Here is an 11,987-nt window from a genome sequence, read left to right on the forward strand (position 1 = left end):
CCTAATGGAAGCTGTTGACCAGATTACCCGACTGAGACAAAACCCATCTCTCTCTCTCTCTCTCTCTCTCTCTCTCTCTCTCTCTCTCTCTCTACGCTCTGAAATTTCAATCCAGCGCTGACCTGCGGTCAGTCACTGAGTCCAGCTGATGACATAATCCGGGCTCCTCCTATGGGAGTGTGCTATAGGCTTGTAAAACAAACACTAAAGCTGCTCTAAGCCAATAGCGTGCGCTTTAGGCTCAGGGTGCGTTGAAGACGGGTCAGTGCGCTGGAGCTGGACAGGAGACCATGTCCACTAGCCTTGGCTACTGCATTACACAAACCTGCTGCTCCTGCCTGAAGGAGTCCAAGAGAGGACGACGTTCGTCCAGCTGGTATGTGTAGTGGTTTCTGTCCGTGTGTTTAATCTCCTGTAGGCTTAGGCTTTCGCATTACCAGTGGTTTTTGTAGTCTGTTCTGAACAAGTATTACCTGGAGCGCATGAAAGCCAGAGAGAGTATCTGTGCTCATTAGTGAAACAGATGTGATGACCTTGTGACTGATAAATAATGAGTCTATGTTAATGAAACGCTTAAATGCTTCATCCTTAGAATAATTCTGCTATTGTTTTCCCAGAAATGTAATTATTGATTTCTTTGTGTTAATGGATTAGTGATGCTATCTCCAAAAGGAGAGGGCAGTTTATATTAGGAACATTAATGGCAATAGGGGATGTTATTGATGCAAGTATAATGGAAATATGGAGGGATTTGTATTGTTGTATAAATATAAATATAAGCTTCTTAATTTAAGTTACATGAGTAAGCACCATAACAACCGAGTAACCACACTAACTCCAATCATGGATAGAGATTTCAATAGCACTTTTTTGGCAGAAGGAGGATCCCCCATACATATCACCCCATTCAAATGTCCTTACAAGGAGAAAAGACCAAATTTTGCATTCCTAGTGTATAGCAACTGAGGCTTCGCTAAACTGAGTTTCCTGTGCATGACTGTGTGTCCGGATCTTTGATGATGATTCTAGATGACAAGTTATTAGTGCTGCTTGAGTTGTCATTCACTAATGCAAGCCAACGTGTTATTATATGTGCTGTAAATGTATACAGTACCAGTCAAAAGTTTGGATACATTTGACTGAATTTGTTTCTTGAGATGACTATTTATGCTTAAATGCTACGTTTTGTATACAAATGTAAATATGCTAAAGTGTAATAATAATAATACTCCTATTTAATACTGTTATTCAATATATTAATTTATGTATTCATATTATACTATTATTCAAAATAGTAATAATGAAGAATTCGAATTGTGTCCAAACTTTTGACCGGTACTGTACAGCATTTTATGCCATCTGTGAGTTTTTGGCATGCTCAGAAAGATGTCCTGTTTGTCCATTAAGCCTGAGATTACTCACTTTCCCCCCACAGAGAATCTAAATTGTGAGCAGTTTGGCATTTTGATCCTCTTAAGGTTTGTAGGTGTAATTTGAGTTACAGCACGCTACACTGTGTCCTTGCATTAATTTTGTTGGATAAATGTCCTTGATTATATTTTTAAATGCGACATTGCTTCTTGGTAAAATCTCATAACAAGGTTACGTCAGTGGTGGAATTATTTGTGGCTGTATGGTGACTTAAAGTATGCATTCTCAAAGCTTTTTATTTGTCTTACAAAACATGTAAATAGCAGGTTATATTTTACCCAATGTAATAATAATAATTAACGACAATAAATAAATGCAATTGGTTATTTTAAATACAAATAAGCCTAGTTTTAGTGATATATATATATATATATATATATATATATTTTTTTTTTTTTTTTTTTTTTTTTTTTTTTTGTAAAGAAAAAATTATATTGTCATTACAGAAATGCATTTTTTTTTTATCTTAAGTTGTAAAGTATTTACAGTACTGTTCAAAAGACGTTAAAGTTAAAGGAGTTTAAGAAAAAGCCACATCTGACACTGGCAAATAAGAGGAACAAATTAGAATGAAAAGACTTAGAATCTTTTTTATGAAGTTTAAAGGCATAATTCACCCAAAAATTAAAATTTTGTCATCATTTACACAACCTCATGTTGTTCTAAACCTGTATGAGTTTCTTTCTTCTGTTGAACAGGAAAGAAGATATTTTAAATAATGTTGGTTATCAAACAGTTGATGGTAAAAAAAAAGTGGTCCTAAAAGTCTTTTTCCCTTTTACAATTATTCATGTCAAAAACTGTCGTGCTGCTCCAACCCAGTCTCATATAAAAACGTACCCTGACTACGTTGGTCCAAAGTGCAAAACGTAGAGGGGTTACAATAATGGCCCTTAAATTGTATGACTGTTAATTTTTTTTTTGCCTATTCTTTTATTGTTTTCCATCCGAGTCACGTGACTTTCAAGATTCCGGCTGTGAGAACAAAAAACATGGCGGACATTTCTTTAATTTTTTGTGAAAAAATCAATATTTTGAGTTAGTTTCTGCATAAAAATAAGTTTTGATTACATTTCTAGTGAGAAATATATATTTTATTTTCATAATATTCACTCAGTGAATGTACATAATCACTCGCTTGCTCGTTGTTCCGAATATTTTTCAGATCTCGCCAGAATAATGTGAAACTGAAACGTTTTGGTTGCTATATATATGGACGCTGCTATCGCCATATTTTGAGTTAGTTTCTGCTCAATGTTATCTTAAAAGGTAAAGTTCACCCAAAAATTTTAATTCTGTCATAATTTACTCACCCTCATGTTGTTCCAAACCCATAAGACTTTCGTTCATCTTCAGAACATAAATTAAGATATTTTTGATGAAATTTGAGAGCTTTCTGACCCTCCATTGACAATCTATGCAACTACTACTTTGACGCTTCAAAAAGTTCATAAAGAGATCGTAAAACTAATCCATATGAATTGAGCAGTTTAGTCCAAAATTTTCTGAAGAGACTCAATTACTTTATATGATGAATAGATTTAATATAGGCTTTTATTCAAACAGAAGCTCAACCGAATCTGCTTGACTTGCGAGAACAAACCTCATTGGTTCTTGCGGAAGCTCAAATGTGCTGCGTAACACGAGAATGAACCTCATTGGTTCTTGCTGAAACTCAAATGTGCTGCGTAACATAAGAATGAACCTCATTGGTTTTTGCTGAAGCTCAAATGTGCTTCGTAACTCAAGAATGAACCTCATTGGTTCTTGCTGAAGCTCAAACGTGCTGCGTAACACGAGAATGAACCTCATTGGTTCTTGCTGAAGCTCAAACGTGCTGCGTAACACGAGATTGAACCTCATTGGTTCTTGCGGAAGCTCAAACGTGCTGCGTAACTCAAGAATGAACCTCATTGGTTCTTGCTGAAGCTCAAACGTGCTGCGTAACTCAAGAATTAACCTCATTGGCTCTTGCTGAAGCTCAAACGTGCTGCGTAACACGAGAATGAACCTCATTGGCTCTTGCTGAAGCTCAAACGTGCTGCGTAACACGAGAATGAACCTCATTGGTTCTTGCTGAAGCTCAAACGTGCTGCGTAACACAAGAATGAACCTCATTGGCTGTTGCTGAAGCTCAAACGTGCTGCGTAACACGAGAATGAACCTCATTGGCTCTTGCTGAAGCTCAAACGTGCTGCGTAACACGAGAATGAACCTCATTGGTTCTTGCTGAAGCTCAAACGTGCTGCGTAACACAAGAATGAACCTCATTGGTTCTTGCACGTCAAGAGAAACATGCTTGAGCTTCCGTTTACTACAACTGATGTGTGAGTTGAAGAATGTTCATATGTGAATAAAAGCCTAAATTAAATCTGTTCATCATATAAAGCAATCATGTTTTTTCAGAAAATTTGAACTAAACTCAATTCATTTAGATTAGTTTTACGATCTCTTTATGAACCTTTTGAAGCGTCAAAGTGTCAGTTACATAGCTGTCAATGGAGGGACAGAAAGCTCTCAGATTTCATCAAAAAGATCTTAATTTGTGTTCCAAAGATGAACGAATGTCTTACAGGTTTAGAACAACACACAGAAATTTCATTTTTGGGTGAACTAACCCCTTAAGTATATGGTATATATTCCTTTGAAGTTTGTGCTTTAATGTCCCAGCATGTTTTGGTGAGAGTTTAATGTGTTAGTGTTAATGAATACAAATGACTTTATTGTGTTACTGTAGCTGTGTGGGTGTGTGGGTGTGTAAAGAGAGCTGAGCTGCTCTACATGAACATCTCACAGCTATACTGGAAAATGAACAAACCAATAGACCTTATTCTCTTGTCTCTCAGACCCTCTGGTTGTGAATCGGAATTGTGAATTCCTTGTGAAATGAAACTAACAAGTAACAAGTTTTTGCCTTTTCATTTTGTAGTTGAAAGCATCAAAGTGCTCCACGAGTAATTCTCAGCTGAGATAATACTGTAGCAGTGAGACAGTAGCGGGTGTCAGAGCGCTCCTCCCTAACGTAGGCGAGCTCTTGTTATCTTGAGTCTTTGTACTGAGAACGCATAGTGCAGGCGAGAGATAAAACGAGAAATGATTCAGCGCTGGGAGCTACACTATAAGGGTCTGCCTATGAATCATTCATTCAGAAGCTCTCTGGTGGTTGAGAAGAGCTCGCTCATCCATAACGCTCCATCTGAAGAGCCACAGGAGGACGTCTCTCTTATGGTGCCTTCATCTCTCTTTCTACGCTGTGTGTTTGCACACTGGTTTTAGCTGACTGGGCAGGTAATGTGTCTGCGTAGTGCTCCCACAGCCATTCTCTGTCTTTTTCTCTCTCTTTCTTTTAAGTTCATTCATTCGCGTCTCCCTATAGAGCTGGAGTGAATGAACAGGGCCACCTTGGCGCCAGGGTTTAGGGTTAGTGTTTGAATAGCTAAACCTCTTCAATTCATACGTCTAGTTTACTGTACCAGACACATTTTAAGGGCCTAAAAAATGGCCAAATAGTTTTTCCAACAATTGGTCAGTGAAAGACTGCACTGAACATTCAGGAAATTGTCAAAGTCAAATTTGGCCGGTCAAACATTATTGAGTATAATCGAGTATATCGATTATAGAGGTTTGTAAAAATTTTGCAACCCTGTTACTGAATGTATTATTCATTGAAGTTATTGGCAATTGACAAACTTGTATTTCCCATAAAACTACTTACATGAAACTTACATAATTATTTGATCATTTTATCTTACAGTAACTGTGATGACAGGGTTGAAGGTTGACCTTGCTGAATACAGTCAACAGAGAGTTTTCACCGTTCTGTAGAAAGAGTCCAAATGATGTCACTTCCTGGGTGTCACATGAAAAAAATATTGTAATAGGAAAAAAAAACATGCAGTAACAGGGTTGAATGCAAAAATGTGGGACTTAAAAAACAATAATTTACTTGATAATTATAGGGTAAATAATTGTACTACAATATAAATTGAATATATTATAACAAAATTATGATATTGTTGTATGCTTTAATTGCCGGGTTGAGGTTAGAAGAACTTTGGCGGTTGGACAAGCTAAAATCATTGTATTAAGGGGGGATGCAGACATTTGTTATGTTTAAAAGTAGGTCATTTTAATGCTAAGTTAATCTGATGTTAGGTATTAGTTTATCAAACAACTCTAATAGTTCACACAACAAAAGCATTGGTTTTTGTGCCTAATGGTTTTAAAAATGTCATAAAGAAAATTATTTTCTTGATGTATGGCAACATATACTGTCAGGTTACCTTCTGTGTGTTTTTTATGTGTTCATAGATTGGTAGGGAGATCATTTATAGGAATCAAACACGAAATGATCTCTAGTAATTTGTGATAGTTATGTTTATTTATATAATCACATATTTTTGCCAGAAATATTTATGTAAATTTGTCATTATAGGGTGTAACAGCTCTGAAATGTCCGATATTTATTTTTTCATACGAACAATTTCAAGTGAAATATGAAAATGGTATTAAACATACATTATTAATAATTTTATTAATATTTTAGCAGATTAAGTTGCTAGTTCAACATTTAACATGCAGTAAACAGTAAATCTGTGCTTGCTTTTATCTTGCAAAATGTCGGCATAATATCCAATATACATAGATGTTATATATAATATTGGTTTGCACTTTATTTAACAGTGTGTGCACTAATGTGTACTTACAGCGTACTTACCTAGAAAACTAGGTTTAGTTATTACCCAGTTATTATAATTACTATAAGTACAGTATGTATATGTGGAACAGGACTGTAAATTAAATTGCTACCGAATATTGAAAAGTATTTTTTAATATGCCGTAATTAACATGTTTCATGACATTGTTTGTTGGTAATTTTTCCCATCTGTGGACTGAAGAGGCTAGAGACTGAATGCTAGTCATGCTAGTTTTCATTTAGGGCTGCAAGCTGTTTCGCTGATTCGATCTTCAATGATGAGACTGTGTTTTCTTCTGATTTATTTCAGAGCTGAACGAGAAATGCTTTGAGGTGGACTTGATAGTGCAGTGTGTTGATTACATGATAAAAAGCAACACATGAAAAGATGGTGATTGCAATTTGTAGTCCACTAAATTTGAAAGCTTGAATCAACCTGAACAATTGCAAATCAAGTCAAGCGGTTAATGATTAAACAAATCAAAACAACAAAAACGTACTTACTTAATCCTAGGGTCTAAGCGTCAGTGATCAGACTTTACATTTTTATGTGGCAGACAATAAATCAGACACATTGCTACACTGAAGGAGAGACCAGAGCTCTTTAAATTGGGCTCTTTTTTAATTTACCACCTAGCAACCACATATAATCTAGTTGAATGTTATTCCACACCTACTGAATCATACTTCCATTGCACTTCCATCATCTCTCATCATGGATGAAATAACCCAGTTGTCTAAAAAAGCCCTTCACCGCATTTCCCCGCGGCGCATCCTGCAAGTCAATAGTGGCAGTGTTTGCTATTAGTGTGGTAAAGTTCAGTATTGACCTGGATAAAAGTCGGACTGGGAATTTCCTCTTGAAAACATCTTGTGTTAACATTTTTGACCTTTGCTGTACATTAATCTGTAGTCACTGCTAGAATCACACATTTCATAAAACTTTATTCCAAATATTGAATTTCTTCGAGACTCTATGACTTTACAATCACTGTTTTCTTCCCTGTGTCTACATCAACAATGCCTTGTTACTTCACCTGTGAAAACAAATTATCAGTTTTAATAGTAAACGACTGTAAAAACGCTACAGTTAAAACCTGCTAATTGGTTAACAGTAAAAACCTTTACTGATTGGTTATCGAAAAACGAATAGATCGAATTGGACATTTCATGTACTCTAATTACTGTAAAATACTGTTAATGTACAAATTTTGCTTTGAAAAAGACATCTTATAATTTATACAGTGAAAAAACAAATTGACATTCCCAGAATTCTCTGTGTGACATTTCACATTTAATGTTTTTTTGTTTGTTTTTGTTTTAATTACTGTTTTTACATCAGTTATGTACATTAGGGTTTTATACTACTTGTGTTTTTAACATAATTTAATTTATAGTCCTGTGAGTTACCATGATGGTGTTTTGCATTTGTGAGCCTTACACTATATAGATTATGATTAGTATTTACCTCAGCTTATGGAAAAGTTCCTTGTGATGAATTTAGATTTGTCAAATGGCTTTCTCTTTGCCATTAGTATTTTAAAGTGGTTTTCAGTATTTTTGTAATTTAATATATTAACATTATTTGACAGAAGGTGGTATCATTTGAGCATTTGATTGTACAGAAATTTGCATACACCCCTGAATGCAAGATGAGTCACCAGTATTTTTGTTGTAAATGTGTATATGCTGAAAGATCATTTTCTCCACTTTCAGGTTGACAAAATAAGTCAAATAGTTATCCGTTTCTGTTCTTTCTCTCAACACCTCTATCTGTCTTGTTGTGTCTCTCAGGAAATAAGTCCCTGGACAGTGGCATTGCCGAGATGGAGGAACTTCCAGTTCCCCAGAACATCAAAATCAGCAACATAACATGCGACTCCTTTAAGATCTGCTGGGATATGGACTCCAGGTCCAAGGAACGCATCACACACTACTTCATCGACCTCAACAAGAAAGAAAACAAGAATGCTAACAAGTTCAAACACAAGGTGTGTGTCTATATTTACCTGTCCCTTCACAGCCTGGCCTGTTGTATGCAAAAGCTGATCTTCAATAACGTGTTTGCAGAAAGAGAACTGCAAGAACATGACTGTCCATTCTCATTCATTATCTGTCTTCTCTAGGACGTCCCAACTAAACTGGTAGCGAAAGCAGTTCCTCTGCCCATGACAGTGCGAGGACACTGGTTTCTGAGTCCACGCACCGAGTACACCGTGGCCGTTCAGACCGCGTCCAAACAGGGCGATGGAGACTACGCCGTGTCGGAGTGGAGCGAGATCATTGAATTCTGTACAGCCGGTGAGATGCACATGAAAGCAGGGTTTCCCAAATGGGGTTTCATGAGTTAATGAAAAGCTACCCAGACAACAACAGTGTTGGCCCAGATCCGGGCCACATCTGGTACATGCGGATTCAACGCGTACCAGACGTGGGCCGGATCTGGGCCGACACTATGTTGCTGTCTGGGTAATAATTCATAATATTGAATGTAAAATTTAAATAAATAATGGGACAGCACAATACATCCAGGCATAAAACCTCTGAATTGTTGATTTGTTTCTCTGATTGATATATTGACCAATGCTGCGCGGTAAAATGCAAAGGCCGTTTTCAAACTTATTGATTTGGTTAATGTGTTGTGTGTAGCCTACGCTGTCATTGTCTTTGCGCTTAGGAGTTCATTAAAATCCGGTGTCAATGGCAGATGTTCAAAGTTTAATGTTACACTTTTTCAAGAAATCATGGAATGTTGAGCGAAAGGGAGAATCTGAGCCTACTTCACCTTTCCATGAGGAGACAGCGAGTAAAGCAGCACCTGCAGCTTCCCATTTCCAGGACACGCTTATTTCATCACTGGACTGTAGTAATGAGACTACACGACACAAATCAGCACAATGCCAAATGATTTCGTCTCATTATAACAGCGTAAACAACTTAAAATACTCCGTCATTTATGGTCATACAAATAAGAGCAAGACATCATTCGAAACTGGGTCTATTTGTATTTTGTGTACACTCATAATAAAGTTTTTGTAAAAATAAAGAAAGCAAAAAGGATGTTGCTTTCTGCTGTCCCGGTTTCCTTTCCGGGAAGTTTGTGGAGCGCGTCACAAAAAAACAATAAAAACTCAGCTTATAGGCTACTACTTGTCGCACAGTTTTTGCTTTGTTTTGTTAATCTGTATTCAAGTTAAATATATTTTGCGATATAACAATTTACTGTTACGACATGGAAGAAAGCACAGATCTAAGCAGAACACCCTCAGTGTTTAGATGGTGCCTGAGGGGCTCGATGTTTACACATTTGGGGGAGATAAGCCCATGAATGGCATATTAATATTAGTCAATGAATAATAAAACGGGTTAAGAGAATGTATTTTAAAAAATCACCTTTAAAGTATTGTTGATAATGGCCTCCACAAACCTATTTAGGCTGTTATTGGTTAATATTGATTATTCCAATACATTTTATTGTTTGTTTTTTTTCTTTCTTTTTTGTACCTACAGATTATTCCACTGTTCATCTCACACAGTTGATGGAGAAAGCTGAGGTCATCGCCGGCAGAATGCTGCGGCTCTCAGTCTTTTATCGAAACCAGAACAAGGAGTACTTTGACCATGCAAGGTGTGTGCTTCTACCGGGGTAAAAACTCTAAATTACTAAAGAAACAGTCACGTGTATCACCTTCCTTCCTGACTCACTTTCTTCTGTGGAACACAAAAGATTAAATTCTGAAGAATATCCTGGCTGCTCTTTTCCATAAAATGAAAGTGGACTAGGTCTGTAAAGTTTGAAAAGACAAATAAAAAGCATAATTAAATTAAAATTATTCATTGAAAATCTTCCCCTCCACCAGAGCTCTGTAAAATATACAGCTTCAGGTTTGATGTCATTGATGTGTGTTCATGAGACGTGAGAATAAATGGCATTTGGCTTCAGTGGTATCAGACCATTCCCTATTCACTTTTATTTATAAAAATCGGGGCCAATATATTCTTCAAAATGACCGTTTGGGTTCCACGCAAGAAAGTCACACATGAGTGTGAGTAAATGATGACGGAATTTTCATTTCATATGAATATTCATTTTCACCATAATAAAAAAAATCCTGAAATGTATTTTTTAATTAAAAACTTAGTTCTCTCTATGCAAATCATCTTTCTTTCTATCTTTGAAAGTTCTTTTACGTAACCCCAGTGATTTAAATGTCTTCTGTACTAATCTAATACTGTCCTGTATAGTATAATTTGATGAAAATAGCCATTACATCAGTCTTTATAGCAGAAAACTCAATTTGTTCTGTTGAATTTGATGCATCTAAGGTGATATAATAAGTCTATAATGAGCTTTTCCATGAATAAAATGAATAAGATTTTAGATGTATGAGGCACCTTGGAATCAAATTAAATCCTTCTAAAAAGGCTCATTACAGTCAAAAGTAGTAAAAGGAAAGGTTTTTCTTTTCCCTTCAGAAATCATTTTTTTTATATAACACTAATTCTGAATGTAACACTTCATCTTACTTCAGTGAGATATAGTTTCCATTGCCTTGCTTTATGCAAGTCATTAAATCCAGTTCCACATGAGTGAGTGAAGGTCTATCGATGCTGTGCATGAATAACTCAATTGGTTCTACTTTGACTTTATTAGATATCAGTATTATAAGTGATAGGTTTCAGATAGGGGTTCAACCTTCACAATCACTTCAGCTTTATTTGCCACATTGACAAAGAACAGGTCTGAACCCTCAGGAGATAGTAGGGAGGAAAAAGCTCTCTGAGAATTCATCAGAAGACAGTTAAACGATATTTCACACAAAAGGCTATTTGTTATGGAAGCCTATTTCTGAACAAAAGGATACGTTTAGCTTAATGTTCGAGCTGCAACTGAGCCACATTAAATGTGAACGCACCGTACCATCACTGGCAGTTTAGTGCAAAAGGCAGGAGAAAATGGTTTATGTAACATCTGACATTTACAGTGAAGTTTCTTGTTACAGGGAGGACCAAAACAACAAGATGTTGCCTTCAGTGAAGGACAACAGTGGCAGCCATGGTTCGCCCATCAGCGGGAAGCTAGAGGGCGTCTTCTTCAGCTGTAATACCGAGTTCAACACGGGCAAACCCCCTCAGGACTCACCATACGGCCGTTACCGTTTCCAGCTGCCAGCCGAGACGCTCTTCAGTCCCAAGACAAACCTGTATTTCGCCGACTTCTACTGCATGTACACGGCATATCACTACGTCATTTTGGTGATCGCGCCTAAAGGCTCACCTGGAGACGAGTTCTGCAAGCAGCGCCTACCAGCGCTGGATATCGGCGACAACCGTTTTATGACGTGCACGGAGGATGAAGATGGCCAACTGGTGTTCCACCACGCGCAGGACGTTATCCTTGAGGTCATCTACACCGATCCCGTGGACCTGAGCCTGGGAACGGTAGCTGAGATCAGCGGCCACCAGCTCATGAGTATGTCCACAGTCAACGCCAAGAAGGATCCCAGCTGCAAGACCTGCAACATCAGCGTGGGACGCTAACCTATGAAACTGAACCCTTCTGCTGCCTTGAACGGCACAGAAAAATCGCCTTCTCCTTTAGCCGTCCTCCTTACCCATTATCCTACCATCAAACTTATCCATAATCCATTCCCAGACAGCAACACAGTGTCGGCCCAGATGCGGGCCACATCTGGTACATGTGGATTCAACGCGTACCAAATGTGGGCCGGATCTGGGCCGACACTATGTTGCTGTCTGGGTAAGGATCCTTCGCAGCATGTGTCTCAAAATGCTCTTTTTCTTTTACTAGCTTATGGATCTCGACCCGGAGTCAGGTTAGATATGTCGTGCTCCTATT

At 37.4% G+C, this 11,987-nt stretch overlaps 1 protein-coding gene across 3 annotated transcripts in view; it reads left to right on the forward strand.

The window, feature by feature from the left end:
* phyhiplb (phytanoyl-CoA 2-hydroxylase interacting protein-like b) overlaps positions 1–11,777 on the forward strand; it is a 28,367-nt gene extending 16,590 nt beyond the window's left edge. The window contains exons 1-5 of one of the 3 annotated variants that reach the window (XM_082151558.1): positions 226–376; positions 7,922–8,118; positions 8,254–8,428; positions 9,638–9,755; positions 11,131–11,777. In XM_082151558.1, coding sequence (XP_082007684.1) covers positions 7,954–8,118; positions 8,254–8,428; positions 9,638–9,755; positions 11,131–11,668 — 996 coding nt within the window. In that variant the 5' untranslated portion in view covers positions 226–376; positions 7,922–7,953 and the 3' untranslated portion in view covers positions 11,669–11,777. Of the gene's footprint in view, positions 1–225; positions 377–4,569; positions 4,720–7,921; positions 8,119–8,253; positions 8,429–9,637; positions 9,756–11,130 lie in introns of those variants that run through there. The other 2 variants (XM_082151559.1, XM_082151557.1) reach the window with 2 other exon arrangements.
* The last annotated feature ends 210 nt before the right edge of the window (positions 11,778–11,987 follow it).

The sequence above is a fragment of the Leuciscus leuciscus genome (genome assembly GCF_965113295.1).
Source record: "Leuciscus leuciscus genome assembly, chromosome: 21".
Classification (NCBI taxonomy): Eukaryota; Metazoa; Chordata; class Actinopteri; order Cypriniformes; family Leuciscidae; genus Leuciscus; species Leuciscus leuciscus.